The sequence below is a fragment of the Aristolochia californica genome, unplaced genomic scaffold (assembly GCF_029961685.1).
Source record: "Aristolochia californica isolate CCGP_79_NKW_82.1479 unplaced genomic scaffold, dmAriCali1.0.hap1 SCAF_8, whole genome shotgun sequence".
In the NCBI taxonomy this organism is placed as follows: Eukaryota; Viridiplantae; Streptophyta; class Magnoliopsida; order Piperales; family Aristolochiaceae; genus Aristolochia; species Aristolochia californica.
Window position 1 is genome coordinate 35,946,831 of NW_027182279.1, and position 24,804 is coordinate 35,971,634.

Genomic DNA, 24,804 nt, shown 5'->3' on the forward strand with positions numbered 1-24,804 from the left:
CGTATATTATTAACTCTGGCGGCCAATTCATCATGGCCGATATATCAACTTGATGTGAAAAATGCATTTCTAAATGGGGATATTAAAGAAGAAATTTATATGCAACAACCACCTGGGTATGTTGTTGAGGGGGAGATAGTATGCCACCTAAAAAAATCTTTGTATGGTCTAAAGCAATCCTCTCCAGCATGGTTTGAGAAATTTAGTCAAGCCCTCATACGGGCCGGCTTTTACAGATGCTCTGTAGATCACTCATTTTTTATTGAAAACACAACGAGAGGTAAGGTAATTCTGGTTGTATATGTTGATGATATCATTTTAATTGGTAGTGATTCTGAGGGCATCCAAAAAACAAAGAAAAAAATATGTATTGAATTCAAGACGAAGGATCTTGGACTGCTCAAATATTTTTTGGGTATTAAAGTATTACAATCCAGACATGGGATTGTGCTATCTCAAAAGAAGTATGCCCTTGATCTACTAGAGGAGACAAGAATGATGGGATTCAAACCAGCAGATACTCCTATGAACTCAAATACAAAATTATGTGGAGGCACTGGAGAAGATGTATGTTATGGTCCTGGGTTAAGTACCTATGTCTTCCGCTCCTAACAGGCCGGTCTTTTGGGTAGTATTGGCTAGGTGCTTAACATTTGGTATCAGAGCGGGCTCCCACGTCGCGAGTTCGAGTCCCGGGATGCAAAGGCCAGATTGAAATACTGGTAGGTCCTTGTGATAAGCCCTAGGTCGGGCCAGTGTCGTTGCACGGGCACAAAGGCTGGATTAAAATACTGGTAGGTCACGTCTAGGTATTATTGCGGTTGGGCCAGTGTCGTTGTGCCGCCGTGGTCATCGGCTTCCGAAGGTGGGGTGTGATGTTATGGTCCTGGGTTAAGTACCTATGTTTTCCGCTCCTAACAGGCCATTCTTTTGGGTAGTATTAGCTAGGTGCTTAACAATGTAGATATTGGGAAATATCAAAGACTAGTGGGAAGACTTATTTACCTGTGTGTAACAAGGCTGGATATATCATATGCAGTAAGTGTGGTAAGTCAATACATGCACAACCCACAACTTAGTCATTGGTAAGCACTTGAAAGGATACTACAATATCTTAAAGGAGCTCCAGAAAGGATACTACAATATCTTAAAGGAGCTCCAGGAAGAGGGCTTCTTTATAAAAACCATGGTCACTTCAACATCGAAGGGGTCTCAGATGTAGACTGGGTCGGATCCCCAAATGACAGAAAATCTACGATGGTTGAAGAGAATTTGATTACATGGAAAAGTAAGAAGCAAAATGTAGTAGCACAGTCTAGTGTAGAAGCAGAATAGAGAGCCATGGCCCACTCTGTTACTAAACTCCTATGTATAAGATCTTTCCTCACTGAATTGGGATTCTACAAAGAAGCTCCGATGGATCTATATTGTGATAATCAAGCAGAAATACACATTACATAAAATCCAGTCTTCCATGAAAGAACAAAGCATATTGAAGTGGACTGCCATTTTATAGGAGAAAAGTTTCAAGCAAGTTTTTTATCTCTAAGGCATATATCATCACAAAGTCAAGTTGCAAATATTCTCACCAAGCCAATCACTCATAAGATTATGTCTACCATCTACAGCAAGCTTGAGGGGGAGTGTTACAATGTGGGACGCACCATGGTGCACGAGTTGGTGGGACCACCATGAGGATGTGGGATACCAAGAAGAGTCATTACCCAAGCTAGCACGAGCTAAAAAGATAAGAAGCACAAGCTGAAATGAGTTAGAAGACTTGAAGATCAAATGGGACACACAAAGATACCACGAGCTAGTAACCTTATCAATATGAGCTGAAAGATCATGTAGGACCCACAAGGATAAGGCCACGAGCTGCCCTCCTCCCTTATATTCACGTTATTGAAGAAGAGTTCTAGTTCAACTCATATTAGACTTCTAGTAGATCGTGTTGATAGACTTATCTTAGAGAGTTTGAGTTCGAATGTAATTAAGAGATTAAAAGATTAATTGTATAAGGACTCTATCACTTCCTCTACTATAAATAGAGGTGTTGTAATTCGGAATTAATCAAGTTACACATCTCCTTCTTGAGTAAATTTCTCCTCTTTGCTTGGCGCACATCTCTCTTTTCTTTTTTTCTTCTCTCTACCTGAGAGCTCTTCTTCCATTTTTTTCTTTTTTCTTTCTCCTTTCTCTTTCTCAGAATATTGGAAAAGGGATCCTAATTTCAAAAAATGTCAACGGTTGGGACACCATGACAAAGGAACTTATTATTAAATATATGTTATACCCAATCCCCTCCCCCCCCCTTTGAATTGGCCAGTTGGGCATCATGGAAGAGAGCACCAATGTGAGGGGGAGTTTTGGAAGATTGGAGGACTGCCATTTTATACAAAAAAGTTTTATACATCATTTACAGCAAGTTGGGAGTTCATGATGTTCTCTCACCCCTGACTTGAGGGGGAGTGTTGGAAGATGGGCTCCAACCCACACGACCAAGGAAGGCCCACATATCTAAGAGTGTTGGAAGATGAGCCCAAGCCCATAAGAAGTAGAACCCACCATGAGCTGGCATCCTTATCACATAAGTTGAAAGATCAAGGAGTCACAAAGATAACCACATGATGGTTGAAAGATCAAGAAGGACTCACAAAGATAACCACAAATTGGTTGGAAAATCAAGAAGAATGACTCACAAAGGCATCTTTATCTTATGGTCACGTCCTAGAAGAGTTATAGTTTGAGTTATGTTTGTCTTTTATCTATATTATGTTATTTAATTATGCTAAGATTTATCTTGAAGTATTAGAGTTTGCGTGTAATTGGGACAAAGGTAGTTTTATTGTAATGAGACTTTACTACTTTCCTCTATTATAAATAGAGGTTCATGTACTCTTTTTATAATAAGTCAATGAAGGATTTCTGTTTTCGATAAATTCAATAGTGTTTTGCTAAGCATTTGTTAAATTAAGATGGTTGAAGGAAATACATGTAGTAAGAGTAACATACTCAAAATTACTACCATTCCCTTAAGAGGATTATCCAATTATCTTAGTTGACCTCAATCGGTTATAAGGTTTCTGTTGGAAGATATGATGTAATTAAAGTATCATTTATGTAATTAGTTTATGGTTCTTGTCTCTTCTTCACTCTTGCTAGGGTAAAAGGCATACTTGTAATATTTATATTTATTCATTTATAAATAGAGCTTAAGGGGGAGGGTCTGGAAATAAGTTTATATCCTCTTCTAACTCCTATTTTCTCCCAATAAGTCCCTTTTTTTTTTCTCCACGAGTTAAATCCATGGAGTCCTGAAAATCAACACGGTATCAGATCATTGATTTTTAGGACTCGTAGTATGGTTTTCAGGATTCCTTTGATGATCTTTTTTTTATAGTTTCTGGAATTCATTTTTTGATTTTGTTGGTCGTTTTCTCCTATTATCCAGTATTACATTGTTGTTTTTTCTTCTTCTCGTATCCAAGTTGACTCAACAAAACAACATCATACCAGCGAGCCATCACTGTTCCACCAGACCTCTGTCCCTCCTACTTTATGCTCTCTGCTTTCTAACCAATATTCGGTCTCCATGCTTTTGGCCATCTAACTGGTTGCCCATCCTGTCGATTTTGAAGGCAAAGTATTTACACATTCTGCAGCTTCTTGTTGTGGGCCGCATTAGTCAAGATAATTACATTGTTGTTTTTTCTTCTTGCCATATCCGAGTTGAGCCGAGTTGACTCAACAGAACAACATCATACCAGCAGGCCATCACTGTTCCACCAGCGTGAAAGCTGTCCTTCCTACATTATGCTCTCTGCTTTCTAACAGGTATTTGCTCACTAAGCTTCTAGCCATCTAATTGGTTGTCCATCCTATCGATTTTGAAGGCAAAGTATTTACATGTTCCGCAGCTTCTTGTTGTGGGCCATATTAGTCGGGATAATTACATTTTTTTTTTCCTTCTTCCCATATCTGAGTTGAGTTGAGTTGACTCAAAATAACAGTATCATACCAGCGGGTCATCACTGTTCGACCTGCGTGAAAGCTCTGTCCCTCCTACATGATGCTCTCTGCTTTCTAACCGATATTCGGTCTCTATGCTTCTGGCCATCTAATTTGTTGTCCATCCTATCGATTTTGAAGGCAAAGTATGTACACGTTCCGCAGCTTCTTGGTGGCCGTATTAGTCGGGATAATTGCATTGTTGTCATATCCGACTTGAGCCGGTTGGACTCAACAGAACAGCATCGTACCAGCGGGTCATCACTGTTCCACATGCGTGAAAGCTCTGTCCCTCCTACCTTATGCTCTTTGCTTTCTAACAGATATTCGGTCTCTATGCTTCTGGCTATCTAACTGGTTGCCCATCCTATCGATTTTGAAGGCAAAGTGTTTTTACGTTCAGTAGCTTCTTGTTGTGGGCCGTATTAGTCGGGAAAATAAGAAGCAGTAACAGAAGAGGGGAAGTCATGGGCGACGCTGGAGTTCCGAGTCCCTATACCGGGACGCATAAATATCCTGATTACAAGCGCCCTACCTTATATTGATAATGTTCCGCATCTCGAAAACATCATCAGCTGCGTTTTGACTGCTGATGTATGTGCTAGTTACTGTCGAAATCATGGCTACAATGCCGTCTCTAGATCGATGTAGATGATTTTTCTGGATCGATTTTTTCTCTCACGTTGGACGAAAGTCGTATCTTTTCTCCCGAGTTTACTGCTGCAAACTCGAAGGTGTAATTATCCAACTCGGAGCGTCGTCATTCCGAGTTGATCTCGTGAAATTCCGAATTGCTCTATTTGCTTTGTTGATTGATTCATGGCCGACCTTCTATTTCTGGAAGTTCTATCTGGTCTGGTAATTCTTGCTGTCCATTGCTGTCTGTCGAAAGTTATCGATAAGTTGATGATAAGTTGTATCTGAAAGTGAGCTCAATCTGGTGAAATCTGGCTAGTTTCTTCGCCGGCGTTGGATCGGATCCGCTCTGTTCAAAAGCCAGCATCTGAAAAAATTCTTGTCCATGATCCCTAGTTCATCAGATCTTTGCTTATTGATCTCCTTGCTAGTCGCAGTAATTTTTGTTGTTTCTGTAACTTCCGAAGATAGAATCTCTTCGCTGGCCTTTTCTTTGCCAGCAACTTGTTGATTTCGAAAACTCAAACTAGAAAGTTGTTGGTTGACTCGATCTCTGCCGGATGACTTTATTCTTGAATTCGCATTGCTTTGCTCTATAAATTACTCTATCTGTTCGGTTGGAGCTTGATTAGTGGATCGTGATTGACCTTCCAGGGTTTTTTATGTTCGTCGCATTCTCTATTGCTGTTCGTTACTATCTCTGGTTGCTATCTTCGGAAGATTATTTTCCGCCGATTACTGTATACCGAAAGTTGCTATTATCCAGCTATCGACTCATTGGATTCCTTCCTCTACATTGCCAGGACATCACTTTGACAACAACCACACCAGCGTCTCTGCTATGCAGGGAAGAAGATCACCTGCTGAATTATTTTTTCCTGAGTTGGGAAGCGAGGGATTAAATTCAGGCTGCGCCTATTCTGATAGAGACCCGGTCCTGGCCGAGTTAACCCAGCGAATCAGCTACCCACTTGGGTTAACTCGAGCCAATTCAACTCAATCCAGGTCAACTTGGTCCGGGTCAACCTGACTCGGCCCATTTATTTCCTGCCTAGGTTATAAGTGTTTGGGTTCCAAGTTCTATACGTAGTTCTTCTACGACTTGGTTATATTAGTCTAGTATTTGACTAGATTCGGTTATATTAGTCTAGTATTTGTCTAGATTCGACTCGGTTCTTTATCTCCAACTGAATTATTATCTTGGATTAATGGACTCGCTGCGGACTATTTCATATGTCCTTATTACTCTTAAGGACTTCTATTATTTACCAATTATCCGCTACTATACAAATGCACATATGGTGCATGTTATTTGGGTATTGGCCAATTTCCGCAACTGTTATTGTGTCTCCTTGATTGAGACATTAATTTTAAAGAAAAACTCCTCGGTTGCTTGCCTTGGGTTCATTATTTGCTGACTGTTGTCGGCATTGGTTCGTCTGATGGGGAATTTGAATTTCTTAGAAAAATAAAGCACATGGTGGTCTCAACATCTTATCTTCCTCTTTACCCATTACCCATTGGTTATTTGGCAGCCTTTCTCCTACCATGCTTTATTTGACTCTCACTTACCCTTCTTAGCCAACCCTGTTAGAGCATTGCTTTGGCAGATCCCTTTTACTTATATGGGTGTTTTAAGTCCATTGAAACTACTTATATGCACCAATGGGTAGTTTATCGTCATCTTGTGAATGACAAGCTTTACCCACTTATCACCCATTTCTACCTTTGAGAATCGATGCCCAGGTTGGGACACCGTGATGGAGAAACTTATTACTACATTTATGTTATTTAGTTCAAGTTGGGACCACTGGCATTACCTCTCAGCTTGAGGGGGAGTGTTGGAAGATATGATGTAATTATGGTGTTATTTATGTATTTAATTTATAGTTCTTCTGTCTTCTTCACTCTTGCTAAGGGTGAAGAGCATAATTTTAATATTTACATTTAATCATTTATCAATAGATCTTAAGGGGGAGGACCCTTCTCAATCACTTAACCAAGCCTTCACCTCTGATTGATGAAGAAAATCGATCCTATCTAAAGTGGGTTAAATATGATAATTTGACGATTACTTGACTTATTAATAGTATGGAAGAGCATTTAGCTAACAATGTTGTCCACTTAGAGTCAGCCAAACAGATTTGGGACACTTGTACTAAGTTATACTTTAGTACGATGACTTTAAAAAAGTTATTTGATGTATTACAAATCATGCTCAATACTAAACAAGGAGACAATATTCATAAATATTTTGCTCAATTTCGAGGTTTACTTCAATAGTGGAAGATCACTCAACTATACTCCACTTATATTTCAGTTCAAGAAAGGCAAAGGGAAGTTTTAGCAACAACAATTTGTTTGACAAATATCAAACTATACCTTGAAGTTGCTAAGACCGCACTTCCGTCCTTTGATGATATAAGTGTCACATTGTTGTGAATCCCCGATCCATCTCCTAACTTAAATAATTATGCTTCATCTGCTATGTATTCAGGTAATAGAGGTAAATCATACTCCAACCGAGGCCGCGACAGAAATTCTAGAGGAGGTCGAACAAGAGGTGGTAGAACCGGTCCTAGTTACTCTCACACAAAGCCTCAAATATGCACTTATTGTGGTGGTCAAAATCACCTTGTGGAAACTTGTTAGAAACTTCATGGTAAACCGGAATGGGCCACGACTACTCCAGCCTCTGTTACCAATTATAAACGGGAAGAAAGGTTGAATCACAAACGGGAAGATGACCCTCTCTCATGAAGACTATGAAACATTTCCGAAAATGAAGTCATTTGTGGGGTCTTCCCTTACATCCTTACCTATGGCAATTACCACTATTGCTTCAGGCATGTTTTCTTTCACTTCCTCGTTTTCATCTTAGATAATAGAGTATGGGGCCTCCGAACATGTCTCAGGTAACAAACATATGCTAAATTTTTTATCTCCATGTATTCCTGATAAGTCTGTTACTATAGCTAATGGTACCCAAACCACAGTATTTGGCAAGGATCATCTTCTATTACACCCTCTATCCCACTTTGAAATATCATATTTGTTCCTCAATTTCCTTTAAACTTACTCTCTGTAAGTTAGCACACAAAACATCTAAATTACTTTATCACCTTCTCACCCTCTTCTTATACATTTCAGGATCTATGTTGGGTTTTTCCTTCACAAAGAATATGATCATTCAGTTTACACATTTGCAAGTCCTAGTTAAAACACTACAAGGGAACTTACCAAGGGATCAAGACAATGGAACCTACAGCTTGGTAAGAACAAAATTACATCAATTATGTACAAGATGCTCAGATGAGATTCATGAGGTAGATCATTTATAAGAAGTCCCACTGCCAATAGTCCTTCTCTATGACTCCTCAGCCACTTCGAACTGCAAAACGTAGAGTCTCTGATGCAGGAGGAACACCCCATAAAAGTGGAATAATTACAGTCATTGTTAACTTTTCTTGCAACCCTCCGTCAGAAGCCTTCTCAATAGCAACAACCTAACATTTTGAAAGAAAACAAGTCAATGAGATGATCCAGCAAAACTTTATTTACATAACAAACTTTGTTCAATATTGCATGCAACCTAGCTTTCCCCGCACAATTAGAAAATGAGTTCAATGCTGTCACTAATTGAAATAAAAGCAGACTTGGGCTTCCTTCTTATTTCGAGGCAGGAGCAAGAAATGAATGTTTTCTCAAGAAAAATATGAAGTGCAGCATGTGCCCAGTAGTTTACTTCTCAGGTGAAACCGGAGGGACTCCTTTCTAGTGAAACGTTTCTGTGACTATTAGAGAAGTTATTATTTTTTGAAAAATCTGAAGATATATTTTCAATAACTCTCTTCAATGAACTGGTAGATTCCAGTTTCTTCTACTACAAGTGGAAAAGAGAAATCTAGATCACATTTAGGATGTGCTTGTGTCAATAGGCAAGTGTAGACAAAAATGCCTAACTGAAAATTTTCTGTTTTACCAAAATTTCTAGTATTTGTGCCATTTTTGGGGACGAAAAAAATTTTCCTTGATTTCTTTTGCCTTTAAGAAATGTTAAAAAAGATAAGAAAATGAGTTTCCTATTGCAGCCTTATTTTTGAAAAAAAATAAACCAAGAAGCTGTAAAATGGTTACTAAGCTCTTACCTCTTACTTCAACTTTATTTTTTATTTTTATAAAACTTATTTATTTCTAATAACCACTTAAACACTATAACTCATTTTCCCGATGTTCCCTATGGCGGCACAAATGCAACATAAAAAGGTCAAAGGGAATTTCTTCCAATAGGAAATTTTTCTAGTAAGAAAATGAGTTTTCTGTCATTTTGTTTTCCCATAATGGCACAAACAGTCACTTAATAACAATTCCTCTGAAAACCATACTGTGAAGGCTAAGACCACTAAGCTAAGAACTTGAAGGTCAAGTATACTTCTACCACTTAGGAATGCAATAACCCTACTAGAAATTATCCTCTTGACTGATCGTGGTTCAACTACTACATAAGTTCATTTTGCTTGTGCTACCACAAGCAAATGTGTATATTATGAAAAAGAAGAAAGGAATAAGTGTTATGCAGTCACTGAATAGAAATGCAATAGATATACCTCACCACCGTGATCTAACACAGTATCCTCCACGACATCGCTTAGCATTTCAATGGAAAGGCAAAACCCAAAGAAGCATAATCTTCTACCCATATCAAGCCCCTAGAGTAACAAAAGTCTTAGTGATAAGATAGTTGCTAGAAAGGTTTCCAGGGGCTTTTTTTTTTTTTTTTTAACAGCAGGTTTTTGAAAGACTTTGATAACTACAAATAGGTACAAAAAAGTACAACTGCTTACATTTGTTGCTGCAATATCAAATAGTGCTCCAAGGCAAAGACCTCGATTTGGATCCATATAATCACTCTCCTGAAACCGCTGGGATCTTTGAGATGCCTTTCTTTTACCTCTTTTTCTCTGCACAGTATTCTGGAATAATCAGCTCTTTTTCATGGATTCAGTATGAGTTTTACCAGAGAACAAGCACCCAACAGAATCATTCTTAAAAAAAATGGTTACTCCTTGGTCTACAACATAAACATGTAATCCCAAACTCAAGAGATTTCATACTTTTGATAAAGAAATGTGACAAGGCAACAAGGAACCTCCGATCTGAAGGATTCCATCAGTAGTAAAAAGTGTAACTCTTTCTTCAGGAACCCACTCTATGCCTGTAAACATATGTCAATCATAAATTTCATCAGCTGATAATTAATTTCTGGAAAAAGCCAAGAGGATAATTGCATAGCATTTCACAATGACTTAAAAGCTTTTTCGAAGGAATGGAAGTAGTCTGCTTTAAGGATGAGTAAGTTAAATAGTAATTTTCTGCAAAGCAAAAACAAACTATGAAAAGGAGGTCATCTTTCATGTAATCCAGCTCCCATGGCTGAAGATGCAAAAGGTTAATGATGGTTACTTGTTAACATAAATTCATAAAATGTAATTTGTTTTTCAGAAACCACATCATTTTGTAAACACTTTCAAGAAAATAACAGTTTCTGAAAAAAACAGATGTCACAACTTTTTACAGATTATTTTAAGAGTTAATCTCTCAAAGCAGAAAACAGATCTCATGTAGATTTCCTTTAGTTCCAGGTTTGATTTGACTAAAAGTAATGGTTACATTCTATCATCTGTACCATGGTCATTCTTCTAAAAAGATGAACTGCAGAGTGGCCTGCATGCATTTCGGGTAAATTATCAGTAAGGGAATGTGCAGTACAGAAACCACTTGATCATGTAGTTAAGTAAATAGTCTATATCAAATGCACAAATTGTACATAACAACAGGAAGCACATGTGATTCCAAAAATATACCTCAAACCATAATTGAAAGCACACAGCTACCTTAAGATATCCATTTTCTTTATTCATTCTAGTCACACTGCATCCAGCTGCTGCAAATAGTAAGGCTGCTGCGCTGTTGCCACATTCACATTGGATAAATCTTGATGCAAACATGCATAGAAAGGAGATTTTTTAAGATATCTTCAGGTTCATCTTCTCCACTGGAAGAAAACACAGTAGTAAGTTTTTTCATGTTTAAAATTTTGGTTCGCAACTCCCAGAATATTTTTCAATTCCTTATTAACTTCTAAATTTAACAGTTGCCACAACAGTCCTCACAAGATCATGTTTGTTATATCAGCATGCATGTCAAATAGTCGAAGTTGAGCCGGCATGATTTCCTGACCATGGCAAGAGTACCTACCCTAAAATGAGAAAAGAAAACATCCAAACATCCTATCAATTTTATCCTTGGTCAACATTAGCTCTTCTCTGCGGAAAATTTAATATTTCTCTCCTGAACCCATTGGTATTCACTCAAGCTTTTACAGCTAAATTTATTGGTCTCTTAATTACTCACATTTGACTCTTGTTTTCCCTTCATTAAAGCACACTATCAAAGTTAAGACCCCAAGTACAGACCACAAGATTCATCACAAAGCAGAGCTCGCATATAGCCATGATAACCTGGACAGAGTGCGATTTCACCAGCAATACCCAATCGAAAAAAGCCACGGAAGATCAAGGGACAAGTAGCATCATCGAATTTTTTATAAGAGGCTAGCTTATGTCGCCAATTCGGTGAATATAACATGTTTTGAAAAAAAATAAGACGAATTACAACTTTAAAATTCTCATAATGTATATAAATTCTTAACGGGACCAGAAAATCAAGACCATGGATCCACAGAACTGCATAGAAGAACAAGTATTGACCAACGACAACCAAGACAGAAATTCTAGCCACTACAAACATTAGTTAGAGAAGTACGCAAGACCCAACCCATTTTCTCACCTAAATAAAACATAGAGAAAGTCAAATCGAAATTTAACTTTCAAAAATTATACCTTAATCTCTAAAACGATCGAGGAAACCGAAACAAAAGCAATCACTTACCACCATCACCTTCTTCAACATTCCAATATTTCCAAGTATAGAAGTCAAAAGGGTCCTCCGAGAAGAAATCACTTCCCTCGGACTCCCTTGCCCTCGATTGTACGGCTCGAGAAGGGGAGAGACAAGTTGGCCGATAAAGGGTAACTGGGAAATGAAGTTGTCTCTGTTTAGAATGGGAAATAACTGGAAATGTTAGGAAGGATGAGCAACAAAGAGCAGCAGACGATTCGGCCATAACAAAAAAGAAAATGGCGGTTGGGAAGAAGCGTAGGAGTGATGAAAGATAGGGAACGTTGCGGACATACGGCAGACGAAGGGCTGAAAAATGAACTTAGGCCAACATACGGCAGACGAAGGGCTGAAAATGGACTGGGGAGACGCCTCGTCCGCCGAACTCGAGCTTCAACGTATATTTAAAATTTTTTAAAAAATATATATCAAATAAATTATATATAAAATTTTACATATATTTTACATAAAATTGAGAATAACCTCTACTTAAAATTGGATATACAGTTGGCATCAAATCCAGCTGAGTCCAAACCTTGTTCAAGCCGATTTTGATTTAAATATTTTGAACTCGAGCTCAGTCGACCCTAGCCTCGAACCTAAAATTGTAATCGAACTCGAGCCTGATAATTTTAACTGAGTTTGAGTTGAGCTCTACCCGAGTTTCAGCTTAACCTATATTTAATACTCTATATAAAATAAAATAAATTATATATAAAATTATGCATACATTTAAAAAAAAAAAGAATAATAGGGAAGGTTCAGGATTGAATTTCAATAATAGATTAAAATACACTAATATTAATCTTTTTTACCCCAAATGTGTTCTAGCTTGTTTTGTAATTTTTGAATCTGGCCATAAATTTACTATGGCCTCCTTAGTGCCTCTGGTTGAAACTTATATACTGGGAAAAACTAGAAATTTGTTTCCTATGATACATATTTCCAAAAAAAAACTTTAAATAAAATCCTATTACTATTAGTGAGTTATTAAAAAATTACAAGAAATATTTTAAAATTTTCTTAGGAAAGTTAAATAGACCTCTTATTGCCTCTTCTAGGGAAATAAATAAAAATTAATAATTAATCTAATATATTACTATACTTAACGATAAATTTTTAATCAAATAAAATATTAAACACAAAATTACAATAATTGCCTCATGCTAAAATTATTACAGCATCAATTGTCAAATACTTATTCAAAAAAATTTTATACGATTTTCTAGCCCATCTTGGTAAGAAAATCTTACTTAGAAAATTATATTATTTTTTAATAAGAATTTTTAATTAGAAAAATATTTACAAAAAACATGAGACACTAATAGTTCCTAGAAACTTATTTCTATTAAAATGTATTTTCAATTTCTTTAAGAGCCATGAGGAATGAGAGTTTAAGGAAAAAGTTTTTATTTTTACTCACTTTACGATCTCACACGTGTGAAATCATCTTCGCGCACGAGGAGGGGTGAAGAAATTATTTCTCTCCTGAACTTAGGTATTCCGCCAAGACGACACCGAGGAAGGGGAGGAGCAACATCCGCGGAATCTAACATATAATCTAAGGCTCAATGTGGAAACTAGAAAAGAAACAAATAAAAAATAATAATTTGATCATTATTATTTCTAAAAATAATTAGTAAAAATAAGATAATAATCAAATTCTCCTTTTCACTAACTATTTTTGGAATAAATAGGGTTCACCTTTACAAGGTTAGATAAAATATTATAAAAATACCCCTGTGACCTATTAATTCTTTAACTGAAATAAAATAAAGTAAATTAAAAAAACAATTAATTGTAGGAAAATCTTACTTAGAAAATTATATGATTTTTTAATAAGAATTTTTAATTAGAAAAATATTTACAAAAAACATGAGACACTAATAGTCCCTAGAAACTTATTTCTATTAAAATGTATTTTCAATTTCTTCAAGAGCCATGAGGAATGAGAGTTTAAGGAAAAAGTTTTTATTTTTATTCACTTTATGATCTCGCACGTGCGAAATCATCTTCGCGCACGGATAAGGGTGAAGAAATTATTTCTCCCCTGAACTTAGGTATTCCGCCGAGACGACACCAAGGAAGGGGAGGAGCAACATCCACGGAATCTAACATATAATCTAAGGCTCAATGTGGAAACTATAAAAGAAAAAAATAAAAAAAAATAATTTGATCATTATTATTTCTAAAAATAATTAGTAAAAATAAGATAATAATCAAATTCTCCTTTTCACTAACTATTTTTGGAATAAATAGGGTTCACCTTTACAAGGTTCAAGATAAAATATTATAAAAATACCCCTGTGACCTATTAATTCTTTAACTGAAATAAAATAAAGTAAATTAAAAAAACAATTAATTATACTCTAAATAACTTAATAATCGTATTGCATGCATAACATTACACCCCCCCCCCCCCCCCCCCCCCCCCCCCCCCCCCCCCCCCTTGCCCCCCTTAGAGAAATAGTTTGTTCTCTAGCTCGAAGGTAAGGTCTGCCTAGTGACATCTCCACCTATTCCCAAGTAGCATCCGCAGTATCTATGTCAGCCCTCTGGACAACAAAACTAGAGCATTCCACCCGAGAAGCAAATTTTTTTTTTTTGTCGACACTGCCAACATCACTTGCTGTAGCACACCCTAATATGGATAAGCAACCAAACAACAAGTTGAACTATCACCTGCTCCAAACTAGCAACATCTGCTTCGACATTAACAACCCTTGTGTGATCTACCTCAACGGTTGCCTCATGGGCAAAATGTAACATGTCCCCGATAACTTCAGTAGCCGGATTGAGCTGATTCCTTATTACAGCTGGCTGCCCAAGTTCATCCAGTGGTCCTTCACTTGACTGTGCATACAACGCTGCTATGGCTCCACAAAAATTCCAACACAAGGCAGAGATCAGGTTGTTCTTCTTGTCCCTTTGAGAAAAGATTGAGCGAGCACATCATCTAAGAGAGCATTCAATGCTGGTTGAATTTGCTGGTCCCTGCTACCAAAAATAGATTGAGCATCATTGATTGTTGTATATTTGGCATACCTAGCAACCACTATCACTATTAAATGGCTACTCATAGGAATTTGGTTTGTATGAACCAAGTCAAGAATCTACAGACCACTATTGAAGTCCTTCAACTGGGCAGAAGTGAAGAGGACTGAAAGAATAACAACACCCTCTAGATTAACACCTACAGACCTCATATTTTTTAAGAACCCAAAAGCCTCTTCAGTTAGCATATGCTGGGACTGACCTGTTCGATTGAGAATAGCCACCCAACAAGCATTGTTTGCAGTATTTGGAAACAGTCCTTGTTCAGCAAATTGCCTAACATTCTTTACTAAATTACCCTGAGCGCAAGTACTTAGCAGCATGCTGAATAGCCCCAGGTAAGTTACCTGTAGCTGTTCTTTATCACTAGCATCTTTCAGAGACAATAGCTCATAATGTTGAGAGATTGGAACCATACAAAGCCCATTCACTGACCACTTCAATATTACTGGAACAATGTGCAGTGTTGAAAAATAAATTTACTATAGACTCTAATGTTCCTGTGGTAGTACCCAGAATATTTATTTGGACAACAAATTTTTGTGGCACCTCCCATATCAATTGGCACTATTGTAAACATGCACCCAATACTAGGATGAATCCCTCTGAGCATGCCAACACAGATCTTGCAGGCTACATTACCCCCCAACAATAGGTGGATATCTGCATAACCCATGACTATCCAAACCCAAAACTAAGGTTGTTAAATACCAAAAATAATTTTGGAGCATTTGCTCAATTACAACCAAAGAGTTATCTAGATTTCCAGAATTAACAACACATGTTTCATTTTGCACTGCCACTTTTTTCAGCACTGATTTTTGGCAATCTAGCAGCAATGTTTTTTTGCACTGCCACAGCAACACTATGTCCTTGGCTGTCTAGCAGCAAATTTTTCTGCACTGGCACAACAACACTGTGTCCTTGGCTGTCTAGCAGCAATGTTTTCTGCGCTGCCACAGTAGCATTATGTCCTTGGCTATCTAGCAGCATTGTGTTCTACACTGGCACAACAAACATCACTTTGTTGAAGAACCCATGAGCCACTTCAGGTAGAACATGCAAATGCACCAATTCAACTTCACATCCTGGCATGGCTGCAGCATGGAATTCAAAGGGCACATTGCAAGAATCAGCAACTCTTTCCAGCCTTTGTCCTACAATGTGGAGCCCACCTCCCTGAGCATAGGCAGATTGAGAATCATCAACACTAGTTATGCGTACATGTGGAGGACTACCAGGCTCCTTGCATTTTAGTGTTTTGTAAATCGAACTTCCTGAGTAGGCCAACCTTGCAACAAGACATTCAAGCATATAGGCACCAAACCGCTGAAGAGGCTCCCCTGAAACTAAAACCATCGGTCTTAATTCAGCCATCAACCATTATGCACTAACCATATCATTATCAGAGACTTCATTGAGCACATCACAAGCAAATTCAACATATCTGCACTTAACGTACATGTCAATAAGACCCGTTGAAACAAAAATATCATGACTCCCCACTTGAAAAATAAGAGAGAGGAGCTTCCTCCCTTCATTCAAATCACACAATTTTGAAGAAGCCTTCAAAATAATAGAAAAAATAATATTATTGTGCTCAGTGAGGCATTGTTCCGCCCAAAATTTGCTACTATGCATATGAACAGTAATATAATTTATCAAATTCCCCTGTTCAACAAAACTTCTAAGCATAGATATCTAGTTCTCCACCTTTCTTCCAGGCATTTCATCAAACAATTTCCCGTCATCTTCCATTTTCGTTATCACCTCTGGATTAGCTCCAACCAGACTATCTACTCGAACCTATTTTTGCACTGCAATAGCAGCAGCTAGTTGAAAATTTGTCAGACTGTTCAACCCAGTAGTCTCTCTAGTTTTCCCACGTTTGCTACCATCTCATTTCCATAACTCACACCTGGTTGAATAAATGACATGAACAATGGCCAAGCAGCATACAAATCACCCAAAAAATTAAGCACAACATTTTCAATTTGACAAAGAACAAATGTATTGGTGATGTTCTCATCAACATGAAACATATATCACCCAATGAAAATTTTCTACCATTGTCTGAATCCCCAAAAAAATCCCATCTTGCATTTCAGACCCAAAAATCGGAATTCCGTAAAAATTGGAGTAATCGCTTTGTTGCTCTGCTTCACGGAACAAAAAATCCCCATTCCCAAAATTTGAGCAGGGTTTTTGCTGCTCAGCCCATTTGAGTCCCATCAACCTATGGAAGAATCGTTTTGACATACAAATAGAGGGCACTCTCGCGAAAGATGTTATAAAGCTAATGAGAATAAGGTTAACCAAGCTTTAGTGAGTGATACAAAAGTAGAGAAATCTACTACAACAACTGCAAAAAATACTTTTACTGATGAAGACTATGAACTATTCCATAAAATGAAGACCATGATGGGGTCCTCCCCAAGTACTTCTTCACCAATCACTGCCACCACTACTTCATGTATATTTTATGCCTCCTCTTCATCGTGGATAATTAATTCCGTTTCTACTACACTTAGTTTCTCCATGTCTTTCACATAAATTTGTTACCATTGTTGACGATTCGCATACTAAAGTTCAAGGGAAAAAATCCACTTCTGTTACACCATCACTTCTGCTCACTAATATCCTTTTCGTTCCTACTTTTCCTTTGAATCTTTTATCGGCTAGTTAGTTCACTAAACATTTTAATTGCTCTATCACTTTCTCACCACTTCATGTGTGTTTCAGGATCTTAAAACGAAGTGGGTGATTGGTGGAGGCCATGAACAAGGGCTTGGCTCTACTACCTAGATGTGCCAAAAATAAATATTGCATCCACCTGTGACACTGAAACCAAGTTATGGCACAATCGGTTGGGACATCCGTTCGCCCAATCTCTTCATCATATTTTTCCTAAAGAGAGGTCGAACCTTCATAGTGAAACATGTCAAATGAGTAAAGATCAGAGGTCTACATACTCACCTCGTCTAGGAATTAAAAGTGTCTCTCCTTTTTGGTTAATTCATATTGATGTATGGGACCCTTGAGTGTCTCCAATATTTCTCAAGTGAAATATTTGATTACATTCATTGATGACTTCACTCGTATCACTTGGTTAATTTTGTTTAAAGAGCGTTCTGAAATACCATTGATATTTAAATATTTTCATGCAATGGTACTCACTTAGTTTGGGCAAAAAATTTAGGTCCTTTGGTCAGATAATGCTAAAGAATACACATCCAAAGATCTTGACTCGTTTTGTCAAGAAAATGGCATTATTCATCAGACATCATGTGCTTACACCATCAACAAAATGGTGTAGCCCAACGGAAGAACCTTCAAATTCTTGAGGTAGCTCACGGTTTACTATATGTCAAGCAAGTTCCATACTATTATTGGCCGCATGTAGTTCTTACCACATGTTTTCTTATAAACCAGTTACCCTCTTCCGTTCTAGGTAAAAAATCTCCCTACTCTCTACTATTTCCTGATGATGATCATTGTTTACTGCCCTTGAGAGTCTTCGACTATCAATGTCTTGTCCATATTTCCTCCCCAAAACACAGTAAACTTGATCCCAAATTTGTGAAGTGTATCTACTTAGGATACACTCGAACACAAAAGGGTTATGTTGCTATAATCCCTCTCTTCAGCGTTTACTTGTGTCTAGGGATGTCACATTTTTTGAAGACTCTCCATATTATTCTGATAATGTTCCTCCATGTTTATCTTATGTACTAGGTTCTCCTCGCCCGGTTGTGCCCCTTGTTGTAGAAACTACTCAGCCCCTAGAAATACTGGTTGACACCACACCTGCTGAGTTGTCGGATCCTATCGAGGTAAGTCCATCTTCTCCGATTATTTTTGGCCCATAATATGATACTCATCCTATTACAGTTAGGAAAGAACCTAGATCATGCACCATGCCTTCTACTTCTCATCCCATAACAAAATTTGTGTCTTATCATCATCTATCGCCTATTTGTTGTCAATTTCTATCAGTTATTTCCTCCGTATCTGTACCACAGTCCTATCCGGAGGCTCTCAAACATCCAAGGTGGAAGGCGGCTATGGATGAAGAAATGCAGACCCTTTATGAAAATCTAGCATGGGCTCTAGTCCCCCTTCCTTCAAATAAGAAACCCATCGGTTGCAAATGGGTATTTATGGTGAAACACAATCCGGATGGGTATGTGGCTCGTTTGAAAGCTCGCCTTGTTGCTAAAGGCTCTACACAAGGTTATGGCATTAATTATGAAGAAACCTTCTCTCCAGTGGCTAAATTAAACACGCTACATTTATTATTATCTCTGATAGCTAACTCTTCTTGTCATGTCTATCAACTTGATGTCAAAAATTCTTTTCTGAATGGGAATATAAAGGAAGACATTTAAATGCTTCAACCACCTGGATATGTGGTTGAGGGGGAGTCCGTATGTTGAATACAAAAATCTCTCTATGGTCTCAAACTATCGCCTCGTTCATGGTTTGAAAATTTTGTTACAATGTGGGACACCCCATAGCCCCACAAGCTGGTGGGACCCACCATGAGCTCGAGAGGTATCAACAAGAGTCTTCATACAAAGTGGTCTAGCTGAAAGATAAAAAACATGTGCTGGAATTAAATAGAAGATTTGAAGATCAAGTGGGACCCACAAAGATACCATGAGCGGGTATCTCTATCTACATAAGCTGGAAGATCAAGTGGGACCCACAAGATAAAACCAAGAGCTGGCTCTCTAGCTTGATTCACGTCCTTAAAGAAGGTGTTTGTAGTTGAGTTAAATTAGTCTCTTAAATAGATAATGTAATTTTATCATTAAAGGGTTATCTTGGAGAGTTCTAGTTGGAATATAATTAGGGGTCCTAAAATTACATATACATGGAGTCTATCACCTCCTCAACTATAAATAGAGGTGATTGTAACTCGGAATTCATCAAACAAGTTTCTTATTTTTTTCTTCTTTCTCGTGTGAAGTGTTCTCTCTATACTCTCTTTTATTTTCCTTCTCCTCTCTCTCTACCCGAAAGCTCTTCTCTTTTTCCATTTTTTCTTTCTCTCTCCCCTTGCTCGTGGCATTATACATGGGATCCTAAATTCAACATGGTATCAGAACTACCAATTGAGGATCCCCATTACACTCTATGAAGATATGATTAAAAGCTGCTCATAGAAGGCACCTTATGAAGCAAGATTGAAGTTCAAGAGATAAGTATTTATTTATGATATTATTAATTTTATGCTACTGATTTTTAGTATTAGGAGGTAGTTTATAGATGTCCTTATTCATATTTTTTTAACTTATGAAATTATGAGAATATATGCATATTTGATTATCTTTGATTAGAAGAGATTATCAAGGCAGTGTTTGTCGGTTTGCACAATACTTTGACCGAGACCAGTGCATATTGGATTTTTTTATAAATCTATGGGAAAAAGATTCCCAGATAAAGAAGGATGATTTTGATCCTTTTATGATTCATTATCCATTAAAATTAATTACTTAGCATTTATGCTGAGCATCTCCATTATCCGAGTTGGTTAAAGCCTCCACTTGGTCATATTTTGATTACTTGATTGGAGAATTATTTCACTTGATTTGCCTACAATGGCTGAAGATAATATGATTCACAAGAGTGACATACTCAGAATCACCACTGCACCCTTATGGGAAAATTTTATGAATTGGTCCACATCGGTTCGTCGATTTCTTATCACGAAGGACCTAGTTGGTCATCTCACCAATCGTGGACTACATATTGATGAAGATAATATATTCTATACCAAATGGTTAAAGGAGGATACATTGGTTATTAGTTGGCTAATCAATAGTATGGAAGAACATGTCTCCAATAATGTCATTCATATAGAGACGGCTAAACAAATTGGGAGACATGCTCCAAGTTGTATTCAAGCTCGGACAACATACTTTCAAAGGCCATATGATATTTTACAACGGATGCTTACCACCAAACAAGGAGACAATATACATGGATATTTGGCCCGCTTTCGAGGCTTTTTTCAAGAATGGAAGCTTGCCCAACCAACCTCTATAGATATCTTTGTCCAAGATAAATAGAAAGAGGCTGTGGTAACTGCCATATGCCTTGCCAACATTAAACCGCATCCTGAAGTTGTTAAGACTCACCTTCTTAGCTCTTTCGCGGTTCCCACTTTTGATGATGTATGTGTTACACTTCTCCGTATTCTAGACGCTTCTCCCTCTACTACTAAAATGTCATCCGCTATGTACTCTGGACATAGGGGAATACCATCTAACCAAGGCCGAGGCCGAGGCAAATTTTATAGAGGAGGAAGATGGAAGGACTAGTTTTGACCGAACAAATGGGAACGAATGCACCCATTTTAAGGGATATGGCCATACTAGAGACACATGATTTTACCTAAAAGAATACTCTATATAAGGTAAATTGGGCCACTCTCGCGACAAATGTTATAAAGCTAATGAGAATAGGACTAACCAAGCCTTAGTGAGTGATACAAAGGTAGAGCAGTCTACCACAACAACTCCAAAGCATACTTTTACTGATGAAGATTATGAACTATTCCAAAAAAATGAAGACCATGATGAGGTCCTCCCTAAGTACTTCTTCACCAACCACTGTCACCACCACTTCATGTATGTTTTCTACCTCCTCTTCATTGTGGATAATTGACTCAGGAGCCTCCAAGCATCTTACAAGTAACAAACATCTTCTATACTCAATTTCTTCATGTCTTTCACATAAATTTGTTACCATTGATGACTTCACTCGTACCACTTGGTTATTTTTGTTTAAAGAGCGTTCTAAAATACCTTTGATATTTAAATCTTTTCATGCAATGGTACTCACTCAGTTTGGGCAGAAAATTAAACTGCTTCGGTCGGATAATGCCAAAGAATACACATCCAAAGATCTTGACATGTTTTGTCAAGAAAATGGCATTATTCATCAAACATCATGTGCTTACACCCCTCAACAAAATGGTGTAGCCGTACGGAAGAACCATCATATTCTTGAGGTAGCTTGTGGTTTATTGTATGCCATGAAAGTTCCATATTTTTATTGGCCGCATGTAGTTCTTATCTCATGTTTTCTTATAAATCGGTTACCCTCTTCCGTTCTTGGTAAAAAATCTTCGTACTCTCTATTATTACCTGATGATGACCTTCTTCACTACCTTTGAGAGTCTTCGGTTGTCAATGTTTTGTTCATATTTCCTCCCCAAAACACAGCAATCTTGATCCCAAATCTATGAAGTGTATCTTATTAGGATACTCTCACACACAAAAGGGTTATGTTTGCTATAATACCTCTCTTCAGCGTTTACTTATGTCTCAGGATGTCACATTTTTTTAAGACTCTCCATATTATTCTAATAATGTTCCTTCAGGTTTATTTTTCGTATCAAGTTCTCCTCGACCGGTTGTGCCCCGTGCTATAGAAACTACTCATCCCCCAGAAACATTGACTGACTCCACACCTGCTGAGTTGTCAGAACCTACCAAGGTAAGTCCATCTTCTCCGATTATTTTTGGCCTAGAATATGATACTCCTGCTATTGCTGTTAGGAAAACGCCCAGATCATGCACCATGCCTTCTACTTCTCATCCCATAACAAACTTTGTATCTCATCATCGTCTATCCCATGTTTGTTGTCAATTTATATCAGCTATTTCCTCCGTACATGTACCACAAACCTATCAGGAGGCTCTCAAACATCCAGGGTGGAAGGCGGCTATGGATGAAGAAATACAGGCTCTTTATGAAAATCAGACATATGCTCTAGTTCCCCTTCCTTTAGATAAGAAACCCATCGGTTGCTAATGGGTACTTACGCTGAAACACAATTCGGATGGGTCCGTGGCTCGGTTGAAAGCTCACCTTGTTGCTAAAGGTTGTACACAATGTTATGACATTGATTATGAAGAAACCTTCTCTCTAGTGGCTAAATTAAACTCGGTACGTTTGTTATTATCTCTTGCAGCTAATTCTTCCTGGCAAGTCTATCAACTTGATGTAAAAATGCTTTTCTGAATGGAGATATAAAGGAGGACATTTATATGCAACAACCACCTGGGTATGTGGTTGAGGGGGAGTCCGTATGTCGACTACAAAAATCTATTTATGGTCTCAAACAGACACCTCGTGCATGGTTTGAAAATTTTAGCCAAGCACTCATACGGGCCGGATTTCACAGATGCTCTGGGGATCACTCCATCTTTATTAAAGACACACTGAAGGGCAAGGTAATTCTAGCCGTATATGTTGATGACATTATTATAACTAGCAGTGATCTTGAGGGCATCCAAAAGACAAAAGAAAGGATATGTACTGATGTCAAGACAAAGGATCTCGGACTACTCAAATATTTTTTGGGTATTGAAGTACTACGATCCAGACATGGAATTATATTATCTCAAAGGAAGTATGTCCTTGACGTACTAGAGGAGACCAGAATGCTGGGATGTAGACTAGCAGAAACTCCTATGGACTCAAATACAAAATTATTTACAGGTACTGGAGAAGAAGTAGATGTCAGAAAATATCAAAGATTGGTGGGAAGACTTATTTATCTCTGCGTAACGAGGCTAGATATTTCATATACAATCAGTCATTGGCAAGCACTAGAATGAATATTACGATATATGAAAGGAGCACTAGGAAGAGGGCTCCTTTATAAAAATTATAGACACTTCAACATCGAAGGATTCTCAGATGCAGACTGGGCCGGATCCCCAGATGACAGAAAATCTACTTCGGGTTATTGTACGATGGTTGGAGGAAACTTGGTTACATGGATGAGCAAGAAATCAAATGTAGTTGCAAGGTCTAGTACAGAAGAAGAGTACAGAGTCATGGCATACACAATCAATGAACTCCTATGGATCAGATCTCTCCTAACTAAACTGGGTTTTTACAAAGAGGCTCTTATGAATCTATATTGTGATAATCAGGCTACAATTCACATCATATCAAATCCAGTCTTCCATGAGAGAACAAAGCATATAGAAATAGACTGCCACTTCATATGAGAAAAATTCACTGTCGGCATCTTATCTCACCAGCATGTATCTTCACAGAAGCAGGTTGCAGACATTCTCACCAAATCAGTCACTAACAAAAAATTTCCAACATTTGCAGCAAGTTGGGCATCTACGATGTTTTCTCACCCCCAGCTTGAGGGGGAGTGTTGCAATGTGGGATCCACCATAGCCCCACAAGCTGGTGAGACCCACCATGAGCTCGAGAGGTGTCAATAAGAGTCCTCATACAAAGTGGCTCTAGCTAAAAGATAAGGAACATGTACTGGAATTAAATAGAAGATTTGAAGATCGAGTGGGACCCACAAAGATTCCATGAGCTGGTATCTCTATCTACATGAGCTGGAAGTATCATGTGGGACCCACAAGATAAGACCAAGAGCTGGCTCTCTAGCTTGATTCACGTCCTTAAAGAAGGAATTTGTAGTTGAGAGTTAAATTAGTCTCTTAAATAGATAATGTAATCTTATCATGATAGGCTTATCTTGGAGAGTTCTAGTTGGAATATAATTAAGAGTCCTAAAATTATTTGTACATGGACTCTATCACCTCCTCAACTATAAATAGAGGTGATTGTAACTCAGAATTCATCAAGCAAGTTTCTTATTTTTTTTCTTCTCTCTCGTGTGAAGTGTTCTCTCTATACTCTCTTTTATTTTCCTTCTCTGCTCTCTCTACCCGAGAGCTTTTCTCTTTTTCCATTTTTTTTCTTTCTCCCCTTGCTCGAGGTATTATTCATGGGATCCTCAATAAATTTTAGCCAAACACTCATACAGGCTGAATTTCACATATGCTCTAGAAATCACTCTGTCTTTTTTAAAGACACACCAACAGGCAAGGTAATTCTAGTTGTATATGTTGACGATATTATTATAACTGGCAGTGATCCCAAGGGCATCCAAAGACAAAAGAAAGGATATGTGCTGAATTCAAGACAAAGGATCTCGGACTGCTCAAATATTTTTTGGGTATTGAAGTACTACAATCCAGACATGGAATTATATTGTCTCAAATCAAGTATGTCCTTGACCTACAGGAGGAGACCAGAATGCTAGGATGTAGACCGGCAGAAACTCCTATGGACTCGAATACAAAATTATGT

At 37.8% G+C, this 24,804-nt stretch overlaps 2 protein-coding genes across 3 annotated transcripts; both read right to left on the reverse strand.

The window, feature by feature from the left end:
* Nucleotides 1-7,758: 7,758 nt before the first annotated feature.
* Nucleotides 7,759-11,967, reverse strand: LOC137939516 (uncharacterized). 2 transcript variants are annotated; one of them, XM_068784802.1, is made up of 5 exons: nucleotides 11,599-11,967; nucleotides 9,762-9,862; nucleotides 9,492-9,608; nucleotides 9,255-9,356; nucleotides 7,759-8,153 (listed from the first exon to the last, which is right to left on the reverse strand). In XM_068784802.1, exons 1-5 carry the CDS (start codon nucleotides 11,831-11,833, stop codon nucleotides 8,025-8,027), a joined length of 684 nt encoding a protein of 227 aa, XP_068640903.1. In that variant the 5' UTR covers nucleotides 11,834-11,967; the 3' UTR covers nucleotides 7,759-8,024. The 2 variants fall into 2 exon arrangements, with proteins under 2 accessions (XP_068640903.1, XP_068640904.1); XM_068784803.1 differs by lacking the exon at nucleotides 9,255-9,356.
* A 3,693-nt stretch (nucleotides 11,968-15,660) lies between these two features.
* Nucleotides 15,661-16,020, reverse strand: LOC137938435 (chitin-inducible gibberellin-responsive protein 2-like). Its single transcript, XM_068783391.1, has one exon. The coding sequence runs from the start codon at nucleotides 16,018-16,020 to the stop codon at nucleotides 15,661-15,663; it is 360 nt and encodes a 119-aa protein (XP_068639492.1).
* Between the last annotated feature and the right edge of the window lie 8,784 nt (nucleotides 16,021-24,804).